This window comes from Bos indicus, chromosome 9, assembly GCF_029378745.1.
Source record: "Bos indicus isolate NIAB-ARS_2022 breed Sahiwal x Tharparkar chromosome 9, NIAB-ARS_B.indTharparkar_mat_pri_1.0, whole genome shotgun sequence".
NCBI classification, from domain to species: domain Eukaryota; kingdom Metazoa; phylum Chordata; class Mammalia; order Artiodactyla; family Bovidae; genus Bos; species Bos indicus.
Window position 1 is genome coordinate 86768766 of NC_091768.1, and position 21138 is coordinate 86789903.

Genomic DNA, 21138 nt, shown 5'->3' on the forward strand with positions numbered 1-21138 from the left:
AACTTCTTTGGTCAAGAAACAGAAAAAAATCATTTGTAATATATCATTTATATTAGAACATAAATGATTAGCAGTAAATCTAACAAAAGATGTTCAAAAGCTTTCAAAAGAAAATTCTAAGAATTAAATGGAGGGGTTTGCTATCTTTGGGCCTCTCAGTGGTGCAGTGGTAAAGAATCTGCCTGCCGATGCAGGAGATGCCAGAGACTCAGGTTTGATCCCTGGATGGGGAAGATTCCCTGGAAAAGGAAATGGCAACTCACTCCAAGAATACTATTCTTGCCTGGGAAATCCCATAGACGGAGGAGCCTGGTGGGCTACAGTACATGGGATCACAAAGAGTTGGACACAACTGAGCACATGCTTGCATACACACGCACACGCGCACACACACACACACACACACACACACACACACACACATGCAGCCTGTCTGAATAGGAAGATATATGAAGATATTGTTGCCACAAAGTGATTTACTGTTTGAATATAAATACAGTTGAAGTAGCAACAGAATCCTCTGGGAAAACGAACAAGTTGGTTCCAAATATACAGAAAAAATTGCTAATGAAACAGATGGCAGGTGGGTGAGCAGCAGATGTGGGCAGGTGGTGGGGGGCTGTTGCTTAAATATCAAGACTTCTTTAAAGCTATAGAAGTGTAGATACTTGGTTTTTGTGTTGGAATAAACAATAAACCAACGGAATACAGAACCCATGAAACAAAACCCATACACAAATCTATAGAAACTTATGACAGATCAATGGGAAATAGATGAACTATTCCTAACAGGTTTTTAAAAAGCATTATTTCCCTTGTGGCTCACTCAGCTGGTAAAGAACCTGCCTGCAATGTGGGAGACCTTGGTTCAATTCCTAGGTTGGGAAGATCCCCTGGAAAAGGGAACAGCTACCCACTCCAGTATTCTGGCCTGGAGAATTCCATGGACTGTATAGTCCATGGGGTCACAAACAGTCATATACAACTGAGCTACTTTCAGTTCATAATAGATTTTGGACAACTGATTAGAGCCATATGTTGTGGGGGGAAAGTGAATTTAAATCCCTATTATCACACCACACATACACACCAACAATTCAATGTGGACTGAATGTAAAAAACAAAACTTTATACTTTTGGAATATAGCAGAATATCTTTATTAAGGATTTCTTCAACAAAATACAAAAAGCACAAAACATATAGGGAAAGGTTAATAAATTTGACATTAAACTTAAAAATTTGTCTAAAATGCATAACCTAATTTTAATCAAATATCTAGACTTAACTCACAGCTTATAAAAAGTAGAAAGGATGGGAGGACACCATGAAGATATCATCAAATAATTTCAGAATATGGAATATTCTACAAAGCAACTGGCCTGAACTCTTCAATCTCATTTAAAAAAAAAGTGGTTGGGGTGGAAGGATAGCAGGAAACTCTTTTAGACCAAGAGAATAAAATGACAATAACAAGCCCTACATGAAGCATGGTTGAGCCTGGGTTTAAAAACAAATCAACACCAAAAAATGACATCCCTGGGACAGTGGGAGAAATCTGAGTATGTGTTACATAATATGAGATTGTTGTTTGTTTTCAGTGTGACAATACTATTGTGGTTACAGAGGACACTTTGTAGAAAATGCATGGTGAAATACTGAAAGGTGAAATATCATGTTTTCAATTTACTTTAAAATTATTCAACCACAAAATGTTACTGTTTAATCTGGATGGAATATATATGGAGGTTTGTTATGTTTTTGTGTTTCTACACATGTATGAAACCCCTATTAAAAAGTTTGGGGAGAAAGGTGGGGGAGGCGCAATTTACAACTTGTGCTCTTCCAAAGGCATCAACAGGTGAAAATGTAACCACGAACGGCGAGAAATGTTTACAGCATTTAGTAGTAAAAAAGGACTAGTATCCACAATCTAATTCCTTAAGGAAACATAAAAAGGCAATAACATAAAATGCACAAAAGACAAGAAATAAGCTTTTCACTGAGAGCATTCAGGAAATGAATATACATGAAAAGAAGCTCGCTCAACCTTGTTAGCATTTAGGAAATGCACATTCAAATGAGACTTCCGCTCTGGCCAAAATGGAGCAACAGGGGCAAGATTTCCCTTCTCCACATTAACCAATGCGACACCTGTACAAAACATATACAACAGACTTTTTCAGACACTGGACAACTGTGCAGGACAGTGACTCTTGAGAGGAGAACAAACAGGGAAAGCCCTACCACTGCCCGAACTGACCGCAGGGAGAGCCCGGGCGTTCCCCTGGTGGGGCGTTTAGGACACCAAGGTAAAATCTGTGGGGCAGACTACTGAAAACGGCAACCCACTCCAGTATTCTTGCCTGGGAAATCCCATGGACAGGGAAGCCTGGCAGGCCCCAGTCCATGGGGTCACAGAGTTGGACACGACTAAGTGACTAATACATACACAGAGTGCTGGAGAGAGGAGGGAGCTACAAAGGGAGAATTCCAGATCTGCAGAGTTCCCCTGAGGCTTCAGCTAAACAGTGTATACACTTAAGAAAACCACCCAAAGGTGGGGAAGAACCACCAGAAAGGAATAAGTGGTAAAATTCAAGTTCATGCAGGGCTCAGGACAGTTCTCATTCTCCATAGCCAGAGTGGAGAAAACTCATTATAAACCAGGCAAGAAGGAGGCTTATTCAGAAGGGTTATTACCTCAGTAGTGAGCAAAACCAGCTCTAGATTAAAGGTTGTTCTGGTCCTAGATCATTAAGTGTAAAAGCAAGCTATGAAAGGATCAAACTGCTTCTAAGTAACTATCTCTCAGAACAAAGCTCAACATATTTAAAGGAATAAGCTCCAGCATCCAACAATGTAAAATCCAAAAATTATCAGGCATGCAAAGAAGAAAATTACAACCTAATAATGACAGGGTAAAAAAATCAATAGAAACAGACAAGAAATGGTAGATGATAGAATGGTCAAAATAGTAATTACAAATAACATGTCAGATGTCCAAAACAAAACACAAACAAACAAAAAAAAAAAAGAGGAAAGCAGGAGTCTGGAAGGAGAGACACGGAAGATATTAAGAAAGACCCAAATGGAACTTCTGAAGATTAAAAATATAATGTATGAGGTGAAAAATACACTGGATAGGATTAATAAGAAATTAGATACTTCAGGAGAAAAGGCTAATGAACTTGAGGACATAGCGACTGAAACCAATCTGGAAGACAGAGGAAAAAAAAGACAAAGTAAAAACAAAAACAGAGCACAAAAGTGCTTGCTGCGAGACAGTGTCAGGTGGTCTAACACACAATTAACAGTCCCAGAGGGAAAGAAATGAAGGACAGAGACCAAAAAAACCCCCAAAATGAAAAAGCCCCCCAAATTCCAGATTTGGTGAAAACCATAAACCTACAGATAAACAGTTCCAGCAGAAGAAACATGAAGGGGAAAACAAACAAACAAAAACTATACCAAGCACATCATAATCAAAGTGCTTAACAGCAGTGATCAAGAGAAACCTTTAAAGCAACCAGAGAAAAAGAATTTAAAAAAAGCTTTATACAGAAGAACAAATGTAAGAATAATAGTAGTGTTCTTGCTGGAAACTACAATAATATACTACTTAACAGCCACTGGATTGGCAAAATTAAAAAGTCTGAAATTAGCAAGTACTAGACATGATACATGATGTGAAATATTACCATGTGAAACAAAGGTAATTCAAATAGTGCCTAGGGGTATGAACTGGTACAGCCACTGCAGAATATAATTTGGCATTATCTTATAAAGATGAAAATATCCATATCACATGACCAAGCAAATTATTCCTAGATAAAGAATGTTTATAGCAGCATTGTGTACAACAGCAAAAAAAAAACAAAACACCAAAACCCCAAACATCCATCAACGGAAGAATGGATAAATTACGGACTTGTCATATAATACAGTATAGCAATAAAAATGAATGACTTTTAGAAGACACTAAGTTGAAAAAAGCCAGTCACAGAAGTAAACACACATTATACCATTTATATAAAATTCAAAAAAATACAAAACTTAGTACTTCATTTAGGGATATTTACATATGTTGTAGAACTGTAATAAGCAAGAGAATGACAAACACAACGTTCAAAATAATAATTATTTGAGGAGAGGGCACTTTTAAAATGCCAGCAATATTCATTTCCTAAGTTGGCTGATTGGTACATGGACATTTATTATTCTTTATACCTTATATATACATGATTGTGTATTTTTGCAGGTATGAAATACTTCATTAAAGACTGAAAATATGAAAGACTTTAAAAATGAAAACTACTGATTTATGTATAACAATAAAATTAGTGTAAAAAAGTATACAAAGAAAATGTTCTTTATGTCTTTTAGCGCCCTACACAATCAGTATTAATCTAAAAGGGCCATAATCCTACTATGAAAAAAAATAACAAGCAGAGTCTTTAACTGCTCTCATACAAAATCTGAACATCTGGTACTCCAAGTTATACAAGAGTAAATACGTTAGCACTCATGTCTGATTCTTCGACTTTCATCTGTACTTGGATTTTTCTTTATCTTTGGATTTCCTGGGACTCCTGCTTCGGTCTCTCTTTTTACTCCTTTCTCTTTCATAGGGATCTGCCTGGTATTTGGATTTGTGACTGTTACTATAGTGGCCGTCCCTTTCTCGAGATCGGCTACGACTTCGATTCTGAGGTCGGTCCCTCTTTTCACTCTTTTGCTTCTCCCAACAACTTTCTTCTTCTTCATAGTGACCAAAGCCCATTTCCCTGTAGATATCCTATCAAAGAAATAGAGAGGTATAAGTGAAACAGTAAAATAATCATTTTGTAGGTACTATCAATTCACAAAACTTAAGACATGTCTCCCATTAGCAAGCAGTTTTAACAGGTCAAATTTGAACACTACCACTAATGCCAAGAATCCTGTAAATTAAAAAGCAAAAATAATTCAGAAAAAGAGTTAACCATTTTCTCATTGATCTCACTGCTTTGTATCTACTATTTCAGCTGAACTGAAAGATCACATCTAAAAACAAGGAACTGAAATAGCCCAGTTGAAATAAGTCTTTGGGCAAAATTGCAATACCAAGAATTCTGGTTATGCACAGCCATCGTTCCACTCCCTCCTTCCCCCCTCCCCCAAAATGCGGTTCCATCACTGATCTACAATGAAACTACGAAAATCCCCATTAAGAAAGCTATAAAGAAGACATCATTTAAATAACATATCCAAAAGAGATTTTAGACAGGTCAATCAGTCTAAAGAGGAGAGAAAACAGATTCTGAATACTTGGGTCTGAGCAATTGTTTTTAAAGTATTTTTTATAACAGCTTCTCTCTAAATCTTTAAATAAAGTTTCTTGTTTAGACTAAATGTTTTTTAACAAAATCATTATTAACATAGCCGATAAATGTTTTATTAAAATCATTATTGACACAGTTCTTTAAAAAAGAATTCACTGCCCCAAAGATGACAAAGTGGGTACATTTACTTCTATTTTCAATAACTAAATAGCAGTGGTCCATGGAATTCTCCAGCCAAGAATACTGGAGTGGGTGCCATCCCCTTCTCCAGCAGATCTTCCTGACCCAGGGACTGAACCCAGGTCTCCAGGACTGCAGGTGGATTCTTAACCGTCTTTACCATCTGAGCCACCAGAGAAGCCTCTCAAGTAGCAACAGTAACTTTTCCATACAGAAAAGGGCTAGTTACAGCACAACAACTCTATCTCTGCTTATGTTTTATCCTTGATCAAAACGAGTATCTCAGCAAGTGGCTGAAATCTAAAGATATCAGAGCCAATGCTCTTTCAAGAATAATTGATAAAATTCAACTTTCTTAAAAGATTTCTCAAAAGAAAGGGGAAATTCTGAGGACTGAACTCCCAAGTGCCCAATTCTATTACCTTAGACATTATTACAGTAGATGCAAATGTCAAGGTTTAAAATCCAAGTGATGAATACCTATGGTTATGGACTGGGTTTTAAGGAAATGATTCACAATTATTCCATATAATGTCCAGATACTAAACATTATGCTTATTACAGGGACTGCAGTATGGCAAAACAGACCTAACAAGACTGTCACATGCCAAAGCATTTGTGGAAGACCTCCTATAAACTGATTCACGATTTCCCACAATGCTAATAGTTCCTATCATTCTGTTAAGAGTCCCCGAGGTAGAAAATGAGTAGGCGTTTCAGCTTAAACTTTTACCAATTATTTTTGAGCAAAATGTGACCTCCCTAGGAAAAAGACTTTTTTTGTTCTTCCTGTAACATACACAAAATGTAAATATGTATGTACTATTCTGACTGTACAGCAAGCGCTGGTTGAGGCAATAAACTTCTTAAACTTCTTAAATGGAGAGACTGTTTTAACTGATGGATATAAAGTCTTCAGCACATTATTATACCAACAGGCACTTAAATGCTTTGAGTGTTTAAAATAAGAAAGAGATTACACAGTACTTAATTCTTTTTGAAAAAAATTGAGGAAGCTGAAAATCTGAAATGGACTGAAATCTTAAAGCCTCTCCTACTTGGCTTAGTTTTCAAAGCTACACAAGCTCTGAAGTCAGGCAGTTCTAGGTTCGAATGGTCTTTGCCATTTAGGAAAGGTGTCAAACAAATCCTCTTGAGGTTAGATTTATCAGTGAAGGTTTAGAGAGAAGCTAAAAAGGACTTGAGATGAGCCTCAAAGGATGAGTGAGTTAGGGCTTGGATTGGCTGCAAGAAGGCTAATGCAAGAAGTGTATGTGAAAACTGAAAGCAAGTAAGACTGAGCACTGTATGCATGAAGGAGAAAAGTTTAGATGAAGCCATATTAGAACAGATCCAAGTATGTGTCTGCACAGTGCTCAGTGCTCACAATGTTATCCTCATTCTAGATATAAGGAAACTGAGACTCTAGAGATGGACATACATTGGAGAAAGTTATTTAACTGATCAGTAACTTTACATATAAAACTTAAAAAGGGGCAGTAATGGAAAAAAAATACCGTATCTGACTGAATTTTTAAAAAATGTTAAAGTTTCAGTCCTCCTACTAAACTATAAGTCCATGGGCTTGTGGGGTCAGGATCTTCATATTTAAGGTAAGGGAAACGACTGAGATGAGCTCTAAGTCATCTCCAGTATGGATTTTTAGAAATTCTACTCATTTTATAGATTTAAGAAATAAGACATGATGATTAAACAAGCATGCAGCTAAAAAAAAAGAAAGAATACCATAAAGGCCAGTTTAAGGCAATCAACTTAACTGAGCCAATGACTTCCTGTAGAGTAGTCAAAAAATTAAAAAATCAACCTTTGCTGAGGTCTCTGGCAGTAAACTGGAGATTTAGTCACATCTAAATCACTAAAATAATATTAAATTATTAAAATAACAAAAACAGATTATAAGAATACTGAACACCTATGAAAGCCACAGAGGAGGACAGGCAAGCAATCTGATGCTTCTCAGCCAGGCAGCCACGGCTGAGTACTCATTTCCTGTAACCCCAGTAAAACTCAAACCTCAAGAACACAGTAACCATCTCTGGATTTAAGACATGAGGTGGAAAAATTATAAACAGATTTCAAATTGAACAGTAAGGCTGTCAGTCAATAAAAAACAAAGCACTTGAAGAAATAAAGCATTCTTAGGAAACTAAGCTCACCAAGCAAAAAGACCAAGAAATAGGAAAATTTGAGCTGTACCTGAAAATTACCTAGCACTGAAAATTTCCTTTAATGATTACGTAATACTTTTGAGATTAAATTTGAAAGGATAAAAAGCAGAATAACAGAAAAAATTGGGCCCACTGAAATCTTAAATATGGATGCTATTTTATTAGAAGGAAAAGAAAATCAGTGCAGCTACATTATTAAATCAAAGTATAAAACCAAAAACAACTGCTTTAATACACTTCAAGGGAAGAGATAAAGTTAGAATATTATTGCCAAAAGGGAAGGACATTTGCTGCTGTTACTGTAAAGTCTTAAGTAATCAAATAGCAAGACAAAGAAAGACTCACAGAAAGGCAGGGGTGCAAACGTGAGAACCACAGACTTGAAATGCAGCCCATTTTCAGATTTTTTTAAGACTGCTGATTATCTCAAACACATCAACGTGTATTTCAGGCCTAAATTTATCACGGATTCCATGTACAAGTGTAAGATGAGGAGCTGTGGCAACTCATGGGACTTAGCATCATTATAGAGTTTTAGTGGAAAACATGCTAAATATTCATAGAAATGTGATATAGCTACCATTAAAAAAGATGTTGAGGTGATCAGCGGCTAAATTAATAAGAGTATAAAAAATTAATAGGGAGATGTTCCTATTAGATGACACTGGAATATTATACTACGGGACAAGCTACATTAGAATTCACAATTGGATTTAGCAAAGAAAACTGCTGGCAGGAATATATTTCAGGGAAGGAGATTTAGGAAAGAATTTTGACAGGAATACATTCCAGGTAAGAGGAACAGCAGTAGGGGTCCAGGTCCAGATTTACACTGTGGTTCCACCACTCACTGGCTACATTAAGACACTGGCAAGTAGCTTAACCTTTCTATCTTTCACCTGCTTGTGAACAGAGACAATAGCATCCACCTCGCATTACAAGGACGCAAGAGACATTACTATCACTGATTCATGTGAGGATTACTGGAGGGATTGACAAGGGTGTAACTTAAAAACAGAGAGTAGGGCATGAATGATGGGAATCTTTAAATAGCAAAAGGGCAACTGAAAGAAGAGAAAGTAGATCCTTGCTGGATGACAGCAAGGAGTAGGAGGATATGCTGTCTACAGAATAGGGTGCTAATACATATAAAACATGCATTTGCTGTCATTTTTTAAAATGAAGAAAAAAACCATAAAACACATAAAATGGTTACCTTTGGGAAAAGAAGAAAAGGGGGAGAGGACAGGGATAGTAGCTAGGCGCCATATGTGTACCACTTTGTAGACTTCACTTTGGAAGCACACAATTTTTCAAACTACAATAGAAAATATTTTAAGCGATCTGTAAACATCAAAAGGAACAACTGAAATGTGAATCCAGTTAATGGCCTTACCACAGAGAGAAATGATTCCAAGTGATTTAAAACATACTGACTGTAAAAATAATAGTTACAGCCAATGTAGAAAATGTTTGCACACACACTTTTTGTTTCCACTTAATCTTAACAACGTGCCTGAGACAAATATTATCTCAATTTCACAGAGGAGGAAACCATGGCTCAAGAAAGTTTAAATTACGTGATGAGGTCACATTAATGATCAGCAATGTAGGAATCTGGGCTTCCCTTGTGGCTCAGCTGGTAAAGAACCCAAACCTAGCTCTTCTGACAGACAAATCCTTTACTCTGCCAGTCACACTGCATCTCTCCATCTGTGTCTTTGCTTGACATGCCCACTGCCGTGAGCTCCCCCAACCTCCCCAACTGAACGCTTCCTCATCTACCAGGCCCAGTTTAAAGGTCCTCGTGTGGTAAAAACCAGAGCAAGGGATTGTAATGTAATCTGCTTTTCAATTAACTCAGAGCCAAACTGCAGGTTGGAAATGATTTCTTCTCTTTATAATTTACTTTCTTTGGGGAATTTTTATTATCATTGTCTTAGAAAATTTACTGTTTAGGAAAGCTTTGGGGATGATCAAGCTAACTATTTAATGTGGCTTTTATTTCATATATACCATATGGGAGGGCATAAATGTTTTTTTCAGGTTCTAAAACCTCAAGAGCTATAAGTGCTGTACATAACACCTGGTAATAAATTAACATGATAAATTAGAAGGATTTTTTTTTTTTTTTTACAATAACCACACTTGTTTTTGATGGGAATGAGTAAGTGTTAATAGGGATGAAAATCATTCTTGCTTCACAATGTGGAACTATATGACATGTTAAGTTATTCTGAAAACAATCTTTTATAATCTGTTATATATATTCTTGAAATTAAAGTTTCATTACCCGAGTAAAACCGTTCTACATCTTAAGAATTAAGAACGCATCCATCCCTGTTCAGAAGCATACCTTTATTCCTAAATTACATCATTAAGACGTATGTCTTTCTCTACAGCTGAGTCTGAATAACAGTACGTACCTGATTGGTATTTTTGATTGGCATGTAGTCCTCATCTTCTTTTTCTTCAGAGCAGTGGCGGGTCTTCTTCTTGTGCTTTTTACTTGTGTGTGAGTGACCTGCCTTTGAGTCTTCTGCCTGCTCATCTAGTACAAGTTCGTATTTGGCACTGGAGCAACTAGTTAAGGACAAATGTGAGAACTGACACAGATAATACATTAAAACATGAGAATCTGGTCAACAAAGGAGGCCATGAGGCTAAAGACAACTTTTTAAAGCAAAAAGCATCTCAGAGCATAGAATATATTTCTAAAACAAAACTAATTCATATTTTACTTCATTACACAGGCAGGAAAAATGGAAAGAACTCTTGTTTCAAATAAACAGTTTATAATGGGTAAGTGGGCAAAAAATACAGGGGAAAAATTGATTTCATAAATGAAAAATATAAGTAGCATTAAAAAAACAAGGAAACCTATTTGTCAATAATGAAAACATTTAAACTTAGAAAATGAAGCACATATTTAACTTGAAAATATTAAGACATTATAAACCCCAATGCCAGAGAAGCTATGTAAGATGAAAATACACTCACGTGACTCTTCGAGTGTAATTTCAGTCCTATAGGAGAAAATTTAGCAAGGCATATCAACAGTTATCATGTTGAAATTCAAATAAGAATTCATAAAAAACTGAAGTGACAGTAAGTCAAGTGAATAACGGCACAGCTGTCCCTCACTGTCCACCGGGGTTGGTTCCAGGACCTCCTAAGGAGACCAAACGCCACAGATGTTCACGGCCCTTATATAAAAAGCATAGTGTTTGCCTATAACCTACACACATGCTCCCTTACACTCCAAATCATCTCTAGATTACTTATAAAACCTACCGCAATGTAAATGTGATGTAAATAGATGTGAATACAATGTAAATGCTACATAAATAACTAGCTGCCTCCACAGCAAATGGAAGTTTTGCTTTTGGGGACTTTCTGGTATATTTTTACTGAATATTTTCCATCTGCAGTTGGAGACCCACGGATGCAGAACCTGCAGATGCAGAGGCCCGACTGCATACATAACAGGATCTATCTTAAATAACAGAAACTGAGAATAAGCCGCCTAGTAATAAAGGTACACATAAACACATCAGAGCACTGCAACGTGGAATTATAAAGGGAGTTATTAACAACGACAAATGAATGCTGTTAAATGACCTGGCACGGTGTCTATAAAAAATTATAAGTTAAAACAGCCTGAAGCAAAAATTGTATATAACTATGAAACTTCGTAAAAGATCAAGATTTGAAAGGAACAAGGAAAAATAAAACGTATCATTTGCCTAAATGGTAGAACTATGAGTGAATCTTTCTTAATTTCACATAAATATATTATAAAAATTATAATAATGTATGCTTTAATTTATAAATGTGTTTAATAAACTACAATATCTGAGAATGAGAAAAAATGTAAAACTATTAAGACCTCTCTAACAATAATCTTAAACCCTAAAACAGGCAAGACTAGAATAGTGGTTTTCAAAAAAAGATTAGGAGGAAGCCCAAAACACAGAACTATTTTAGTGGCGTGTAGGACTAGAGTAAAAGCAAACACACTTCCCTTAGGACTGGAGTTTCACGTCTCTTTTCACCAGGCCACAGCTCTATGCTCCCTCAGGGAGTAGGAAAACACTGCACCCTCTGGCTTCTCACAAGACGGCTGGCGACAGCTAACCAGCCTGTACCATTCTATCATTACCCCACTATCTCCAACTTCTTTCTTCCTTTAGTCCGTGTAACAGTGTTTCCACGGTACCTTAAGGATAGTCTCCTTTTCCGAATACAAATCCAATAGCCCTTGCCTATGATTTCACCTCAGTGTTTGCTCTACACATGCTGCTCTGTTCCAAGTGCATCAGAGTTCCTGAGTATTTCTAATTGCTACTCAACAGGGTATAAAATCCATTTAGTGGGTCACTGAAAGCCAGCATTTTAAAATAACATAGACCAGAAAACAGAGTACATGGAATCTAATAAAAATAGTATTTTATAAACTTGTCTTTCAATTCTGCGTGTATGTGTATGATTATACTTGGACTGTCCTGGGGGAAGATGTAAACTGTATTCCTTAAATAATGGACCAGAGTTAAAGAAAACAGTACCCCACCTCAGCCCTCATCTCCCCATATTTGTTGTAGCTTTAATGTCACTACTTACAGTATCATTTGAGGATCCTCTGACCCCTCACCTCTATTATAAGTCCCATACCTCATGAGAAACACTGGGCTGGAAGAAGCACATGCTGGAATCAAGATTGCTGGGAAAAATATCAATAACCTCAGATATGCAAACGACGCCACCCATATGGCAGAAAGTGAAGAAGAACTAAAGAGCCTCTTGATAAAAGTGAAAGAGCAGAGTGAAAAAGTTGGCTTAAAGCTCAATGTTTAGAAAACTAAGATCATGGCATCTGGTTCCATCATTTCATGGCAAATAGATGGGGAAACAGTGGAAATAGGGGCTGACTTTATTTTTCAGTTCAGTTCAGTTCAGTTCAGTCACTCAGTCATGTCCAACTCTTTGCGACCCCATGAACTGCGCACACCAGGCCTCCCTGTCCATCACCAACTCCCGGAGTCCACCCAAACCCATGTCCATTGAGTTGGTGATGCCATCCAACCATCTCATCCTCTGTCATCCCCTTCTTCTCCTGCCCTCAATCTTTCCCAGCATCAGGGTCTTTTCCAATGAGTCAGCTCTTTGCATCAGGTGGCCAAAGTATTGGAGTTTCAGCTTCAACATCAGTCCTTCCAATGAACACCCAGGACTGACCTCCTTTAGGATGGACTGGTTGACTTTATTTTGGGGGGCTCCAAAATCACTGCAGATGGTGACTGCAGCCATGAAATTAAAAGACGTTTACTCCTTGGAAGGAAAGCTATGACCAACCTAGACAGAATATTAAAAAGCAGAGACATTACTTTGTCAACAAAGGTCTGTCTAGTCAAGGCTATGGTTTTTCCAGTAGTCATGTATGGATGTGAGAGTTGGACTATAAAGAAAGCTGAGCGCCGAAGAATTGATGCTTTTGAACTGTGGTGTTGGAGAAGACTCTTGAGAGTCCCTTGGACTGCAAGGAGATCCAACCAGTCCATCCTAAAGGAGATCAGTCCTGTGTGTTCATTGGAAGGACTGATGTTGAAGCTAAAACTTCAATACTTTGGCCACCTGATGTGAAGAGCTGACTCACTGGAAAAGACCCTGAGAGTCAGACGCGACTGAGCGACTGAACTAAACTGAACTGAACTATCCCACAGATGTACTTCTTTGCAACATTCTAGACATATTTAATTAATGGTGATTATTTAATGTCTGTTCTTCCCCCCAACTCCAATATACAACACAAGGTCCACGTGGGCAGGGGGCACGTTTCATAGCTAAACTTCTCTGGGCATGTAACAACCAAATAAGTATTGGCTAATTACTTGTAATACTAAGACACTCATTCTCTTCTTTCCTAGCTCATCCACTATCTTCTACTCACTACTACCATCAAGACTCTTAGAAGATGTCAAATCTCTCCAAAATCCTACTTCGTGATCCCCCTGACCTCTTTTCTCCAATTACTTCCCAAGGTCTAGTTCCCTCTTCTACCTCTATTTTTGAATCTTATTAATAGTTTTATAGTAATTTCTCTCTCATGATCTATAAAGTACAGCCCATGTCTTTCTGACTATCAGTATTTAGATAATCTTCAGAATCCCCCTTGTTCCCCATAGTAATAAAGTAATATATGTGAAAATATATATGAAAACATACGTTCTGTTCCTCTATTACTATACCTGAGACAATAAATGTCTTGCTAAAATGAAACCTATCAATTACCAAGAACATAAAGATCATTCCACTAGGTCAGATTCATGAATTCCTTTCTCTTGTTCAATATTCTGTCTCTGAACACGTGGTTTGCACCAGGACATGCCTATCTTCTGTATCAGCTTCAAAGGGTTAAAGCAACACTGTTCAATACTTGCTATGGGAAGTGGCTTAAATTCAGATTAATGAAAATCAAACAAGCTATAAAATCCTGTTCCTCATTCCACTTCAGACGCTCGCTAACCACATGTAGTTAGTAGCCACACTGGACAGGGGAGATACAGCACATTTCCATCACTGCAGAAGTCTCGTTAGACAGCACTGGGCTAGGTACTGATTCTTAAACATGCCTAGTTTCTTTCTTAACTCTTAGCAATCTATCACCTTGAATGTAAAACACTCTTATACTAGCTAGCCTTCCTTCTCAGCCTGAACACCCATGAGCAGAATATGCTCCTTCTACTTTACACTCCTTTTCATTTGTCCTACACACACCCCTCTTTCAGCTGCAGTTTCTAGTGATTTGCCTCAATTTAATTTCGAAGATTTGGTGAATAAACCTCAGGTGTATCTATCCATACCTTTTATGATTCTAAGATTTCAATCACATGCCCTCAAATGTTCATCTTTTCAGACCAATCTTAGTTTACTGTCTGGTTTGTTTGCACATGAAAGCTTCTCTCGTGCTGATTATGTCAGTACACTCCAGACATTATCCAGCTCTAACACCTTACAATGCTTTGTGTACTGCTGCTGCTGCTGCTAAGTCGCTTCAGTCGTGTCCGACTCTGGACGGCACTGCAGGCAGCCAATACAATAAAAAATTATAAATACACAACAGGTCAACCTGATATTCATCTTTCCTTGATGAATTCTTGGGGAAAAAAATGTTTACACAGTATGGGGAAAGAGTATCCCTAAAACACCAATAGAAACTAGGAAACAAAGAAACCACTCACCAGAAAGAACTGCAAAAGAAATAACCACGTGTGGAGTGATAGGTTTATAATGAGAGTATCAATGAACAAATTAAAATGACATCATATGAAAAGTATGTTTCATTGCTTCTTACTTGTCTCAACCTAAAACTTGGACAAATCTATAAAGAGTCAAGTCTCTGGATTTCTTTTTAATCCTATAGAGGTCAACTCTTGCACACAGTAGGAGTGCAATAAATATGTGTTGCTACACTGACAGTGTATCCTGCAGAAAGAGGGACAGGGAAGCCTGGCACACTGCGGTCCACGGGGTCACAGAGAGTCGGACATGACTTAGTGACTAAACACCACCACTACAAAGGGTTTAGCTTAGCTATAATAAATTTCTGTGAGAAATTTAAAACATTAAGATTATATATATAAAATACAACCCTTACCTGCAGATCTTCTGAAAATAAGTGGTAACCTTAACCTAAGTGTAGGGAAGTAAAAGAATTAGGCTTAAAATTTCTCAACCCTAACTTTCTCCCCACAACAAAGAATATATTGAAAAACAAAGTATACATATATAAAATGGTGAAAAGAGAGAAACTGATTTCATCACAGAGCATCTGGATTCAGGTGCCATGTTTTCTATCGTCTTTTCATAAGATAGTATCACATTGTACTCTCCAGAGTAGAAGGTCAACACATACGGACCAACTAGTTCTTGTGAAGGATACTCCTGTTTGGGCTTTACTTTATCTTTCAGAACCAAATTAGATGGTTTATCCTGTTCTTTTTCATACTCCTTGAAATCACTCTTGGTGTATTTCCCACCTATTTAAAAAAGAAAAAAGAGCTTAGAAAAATCACCTGATTAATCAAGAATAACAATTATAAGAGGTATACATAAGAACTATTTTATAAGTGGCATATATATCAAGGCGGGGGTGGGGGGGCTTCCCTGGTGGTCAGACGGTAAAGTATCCGCCTGCAATGCAGGAGACCCAGGGTTCGACCCCTGGGTTGGGAATATCCTCTGGAGAAGGGAATGGCTTCCCACTCCAGTATTCTTGCCTAGAGAATCCCATGGACAGAGAAGCCTGGTGGGCTACAGTCCATGGGTCGCAGACAGTTGGACACAACTGAGCAACTAAGCACATATATCAGAGGATATAAAAGGCTGAGAAGAAAACAAAAGAACCAAGGTAATTCATTCTTCACCAGTATTTTAACTGAAATCAGAAATCCATTTAGTTAGGTAGTGATATGCTGCCCCCTAATGATATATATGAATATTACAACACCAAATTTTCAAATCCCAAATTACACAAAGAATACAACCACTGGAAAATAATGCAGGGTTTAAGTAGAGCCATTAAGTCTATGAGAACATTAGGCCCAAAGGAAATTGAGGGCTTAGGACTTGTACCTGAGATCTGAGAGACTTATATGTTTAGAAGAAGTGAGAGTTTAAAGATCTCTAATTTGTCAAGAGACGGTGCTCAAAATCTCAACAGAGCACCAAACAAATAGGGGACAGCAGGAAATGTACAGATTTTCACTAAAGAGATGTGAGAGGAAAGGGTTGAAGAGAGCACCAAAGATAAACTGTTTCTGCCCTGAAATTCTTAAGAGCACCTTTACTGTTTCCAAGGGCCAAAAATGAAATTAACACTTTCTTCAGAAAAACAGGATTGTTAACTGGCCTACCACAGCAGGGCATGAAAGCAGAGAGCATTCCATGTAGCCTCTCTACTCTCAAACCTAGTCTCTATCAGATGCGGATCGAGCTCCTGTCTATGTCCTAGACCTGCTGACTAACCTGCCTGACCCACCCCCTCAACCACTGTGAGGAAATGTCTCCAGAGGGGAAGGCCTGCTACAGAAGGGTCCAAGATTGCATGCGCAAATAAAGCCAACTTGAGGTACGCAAGTGTTTTGACTGAGAAACCTATATACTCCTTGACTGTCACTAGGGTATTTAAACAAAAGAGAAAAACAGTAAAAAGAGGGGTAAGCATCAAAGACAAGATTAACCTATTTGGCAATTTCAGGCTCTGGAAACAGAAATAGCCAGTAGACAATGTTTCATATAAATGTGAAACAAACAACCATAAAGAGTTAAAATACTGGTAACTGTAACAAATAGGCATGGTTTCATCACTGAAAAGGCATCTGCCATGTGCTTGCCATTAGGAGTCTCACCATGGATGAAGTACAGTTGGAGCAACAGATTAAAGTTAGAAATTCTGGATTCAAATTCTGACTCCAGTGAGAAGTTGTAGGTAAGAAACTTCAATTCTCTGAAATGCTCTTCACTTAGGAACTGAAAATAATATTAACATTTCACAGAGCTGTTGGAATCACCACATAGGCTATTATGTAAAAGTACTTAGCACCGTGAATGGTACAGAGGATGTGTGCTCAGTCGCTCAGTCATATCCAACTCTTTGTGACCCCATGGACTGTACTCGGCCAGGCTCCTCTGTCCATGGGATTCTCCAGGCAAGAATACTGGAGTGGGTTGCCATTTCCTCCTCCAGGGGATCTTCCTGACGCAGGGATCAAACCCAAGTCTCCTGCAGCTCCTGCAATGGTAGGCATATTCTTTACCACTAAGCCACCTGGGAAGCCCAGGGCATAGGATACCACTCAATTTTTTAAATGTGAAAACATAATACATAAAATTATCTCAACATGAACTGAGATTAACAACAAATTACATGTTTATGACAGCACACAAGAAACTGAAGCATGTCTCCTATGACATTTTACTGTAAATAAACTACACTGAACCTACTTAGGAAGGCAGTATTATTTCTAAAGTGGGTAGATGGGTTAGGAAGAAAAGAAAATTGAGAGAGAAATTTAGATTCAGGACTGGTTTAAATCTGGGTAAACCTGACCCTAGGTAAATCACTTCACAAGATTCTGCTTCAAGTTCCCTCTCTGTAATGAAGAATTATATTTGTTTCATATGTATCCCAAATGACAAAATTAAATTAGCTTTCCAGGAAACCAGCTCCACAGAAGAGCTACTTGGCAGTACTTCGGGACCAGAACCATAATGCATTAGGTCAGTGTTTGTCTATGTTTCCTGAATGTACTTATTTGATTCTTTTGACCACAATTATTTGATTCTTTTGACCACAAAGCTGCAATTATCACATGTGGGTGGGGGAAAACATTCATAAGAACCATGAGAAATGGAGTGTTATACAGAAAAAGAAAATAATCCTAGAATTCCTAGTAAAATTTAGCATTACATAGTGAATAATTGCCAAAGTGAAATCTTTTAAACACACTGCATCAGTGATCAAAAACCCATATTATTTCAGTATACACAGATTCTACCTAAGTTTTGTATGCTACTACTAGGAGGAATTTATTTGACATATATATGCATTTGTGGGGAATGTCAGTATGTATAGGAATAGCACATAGTACACAGAAGAACAAAAGATTAGAAACTTGACTGTACTTTAACAGGACTGGTTCAATAAATTATGATACACAATTCAATCAAATACTACACAGCCACTGAAAAGAATAAACTGTTCCTTTATATACTGATACAAACTATCTCTTAGATATATTGTTAAATGAAAAATGCAAGGTACGGAAACACTAATGTATAGCATGCAGCCATTTGTTTTCCTTTACTAAAGGAGAAAACATACATATGTGTGTGTTTCTTTTTTAAAGGAGACAATTATATATATATATACATACACACATATATAATATATTTTATATAAATGGGAAAACATGAAATGAAATCCTAAACATCAAATAAGTGGCTCAGACGGTAAATAATCTGCCTGCAATGCAGGAGACCCAGATTCAATCCCTGGGTCGGGAAGATCCCCTGGAGAAAGGAATGGCTTATGCTGTTGCTGCTGCTAAGTTGCTTCAGTCGTGTCCAACTCTGCGCAACCCCACAGACGGCAGCTTACAGGCTTCTCTGTCCCTGGGATTCTCCAGGCAAGAATGGCTACCCATCCAGTATTCCTGCCTGGAGAATTCCATGGACAGAGGAGCCTGGCAGGCTATGGTCCATGGGGTAGCAAAGAGTCAGACATGACTGAGTGACTAACAGTTATGCTTTCTTTTTTTTACATGTATATATATATGGAGAAGGCAATGGCACCCCACTCCAGTACTCTTGCCTGGAAAATCCCATGGATGGAGGAGCCTGGTAGGCTGTAGTCCATGGGGTCGCTAAGAGTCAGACACGACTGAGTGACTTCACTTTCACTTTCCACTTTCATGCATTGGAGAAGGAAATAGTAACCCTCTCCAGTGTTCTTGCCTGCAGAATCCCATGGATGGAGAAGCCTGGTAGGCTGCAGTCCATGGGGTCGCACAGAGTTGGACATGACTGAAGCGACTTAGCAGCAGCATATATATATATAAATATGTATAATTAGATATATTCAAAGAATATATGTGGAAGGTTACAAAAGAAACAGGTAGCTGTGGTTACCTCTGGTAAGGGAAATTGGGTGGGTGAGGGCAGGAGTGGAAGAAACTTTGTTCTACCTCCTTTTCATTGATCTTTTCAATTTTGTACCGTGTGTGTGTATGTGTGTGTGTGTGTGTGTGTGTGTGTGTGTGTTAGTCACTTAGTTGTGTCCGACTCTCTGTGACCCCATGGACTGTAGCCCACCAGGCTCCTCTGTCCATGGGATTCTACAGGCACGAATACTGGAGTGGATTGCCATTTCCTTCTCCAGGGGATCTTCCCAACCCAGGGACCAAACCCGGGTCTCCTGCATTGCAGGCAGATTCTTTACCATCTGAGCTATATATATATAACAACTAAAGCAAACAAACTTTAGAAGGAAGAATTAAGCCTTTGCATCATGGACTTCCTTGGCAGTACAGTGACTAAGACCTTGTTTGCACTGCAGAGGGCACAGGATCGATCCCTGGTCAGGGAACTAAGATCCTGCACACCGCACGGTGTGGCCAAAAGAAAGTTTTGCATCTAGAGGAATCAAGCCACCAAAGTCATAATAATTACTTAGGAAACATGTCATGTCTGCAATGGGTAATTATAAGTGATTTATAAAAAGTCAAATGTAGTAAATATATTCCTCATTAGTTTAAAATACAAACACCCACACCACTCTACCCACCTTAGACACTAGAAAGCAGCTACATAAAATCAAACAGCAGGAGTTACATCTCTGAACATTTCTAATTAATAGCACTGTCAAAGGAGATACACACACACACACAAGAATGCAAAGCAAAACAAAAACAAATAAAGATGAACAACAAACCTTTTCCTTTCCATTTAACCTTTGCAACAGACTGGCTGAAGTCCACATGTATTCTTCTGTCATCTATAAGTACATTGTCCATTTTGAAGAATGCTTTCTCACAATCTTCTTCCTGAGAGTAATTATAAAAACTCAAGCATAAATCTTTATGGAAAAGATGTTTGCAGCCAGAATAAATACTGAAAATACAAAAAGTTCCTTGTTACTAAAACTAAACTTTGAATACTTATGCACCAAATGCTTTGCATCTATTACCTCAATTAACTCTGATAACAACCCTATGAGAAAAAAACATTCATAGCAAACTAAAGGTAGAGAGATCTCCTTTCTGCTGATAGCAATGTACCTTGTAAATATTACTTCTGGTGCACTTGACACAGTGTCTAGGTATAATTTGTTATGTGTCTGTGTTCCTCAACCCTCCAGTATACATTTTAACCCCAAGGGCCTGTTGCAGTACCTATTACCTGAAATACAGAAGGTATGTGACAAATACTTTGGAACAATTATAATTTAGGATGAGCTACTATTGGACATACATCAGTCCAAAGTTACAAAAAGAAATAACATAGCCTAGCATAATGGCTCAAAGTAGTAGGAACAGCACCAGACATATCTAAGTTCAAATCCTAAGAGTAAGTAACAGTTTTGGTATTTATTTATCAGATGAAGAAAAGTGCAGAGAAGAACTAGAATACAAATATTTGTAGCCACTGTATAAGTCACATTTAAATTTGATGATTTTTTAAGAATTACACTAAATATATGAGTATTTACAATGCTTTCAATCTGAACAATTTTACAAATATGGGTAGTTAATACTTGTAGCAAAGAGTGTTAACTGAGTTATTAACTATTTCTTTGAAAATAAAACAGCAGAAAGCTATGACATTAACTAGGTGCACCATTTCAAACAAGTCGTGTTACCACTCTGTGTCCCAGTTTACTTATTTAGAA

General features: G+C 37.7%; 1 protein-coding gene across 1 annotated transcript in view; it reads right to left on the reverse strand.

The window, feature by feature from the left end:
* Positions 1–1142: 1142 nt before the first annotated feature.
* The window catches only part of PPIL4 (peptidylprolyl isomerase like 4), a 40904-nt gene continuing 20908 nt past the window's right edge, over positions 1143–21138 (reverse strand). The window contains exons 10-13 of the mRNA XM_019967570.2: positions 20182–20293; positions 15631–15727; positions 10118–10265; positions 1143–4796 (exon numbers count right to left, since the gene is read on the reverse strand). Coding sequence (XP_019823129.2) covers positions 4545–4796; positions 10118–10265; positions 15631–15727; positions 20182–20293 — 609 coding nt within the window. The 3' untranslated portion in view covers positions 1143–4544. The remainder of the gene's footprint in view (positions 4797–10117; positions 10266–15630; positions 15728–20181; positions 20294–21138) is intronic.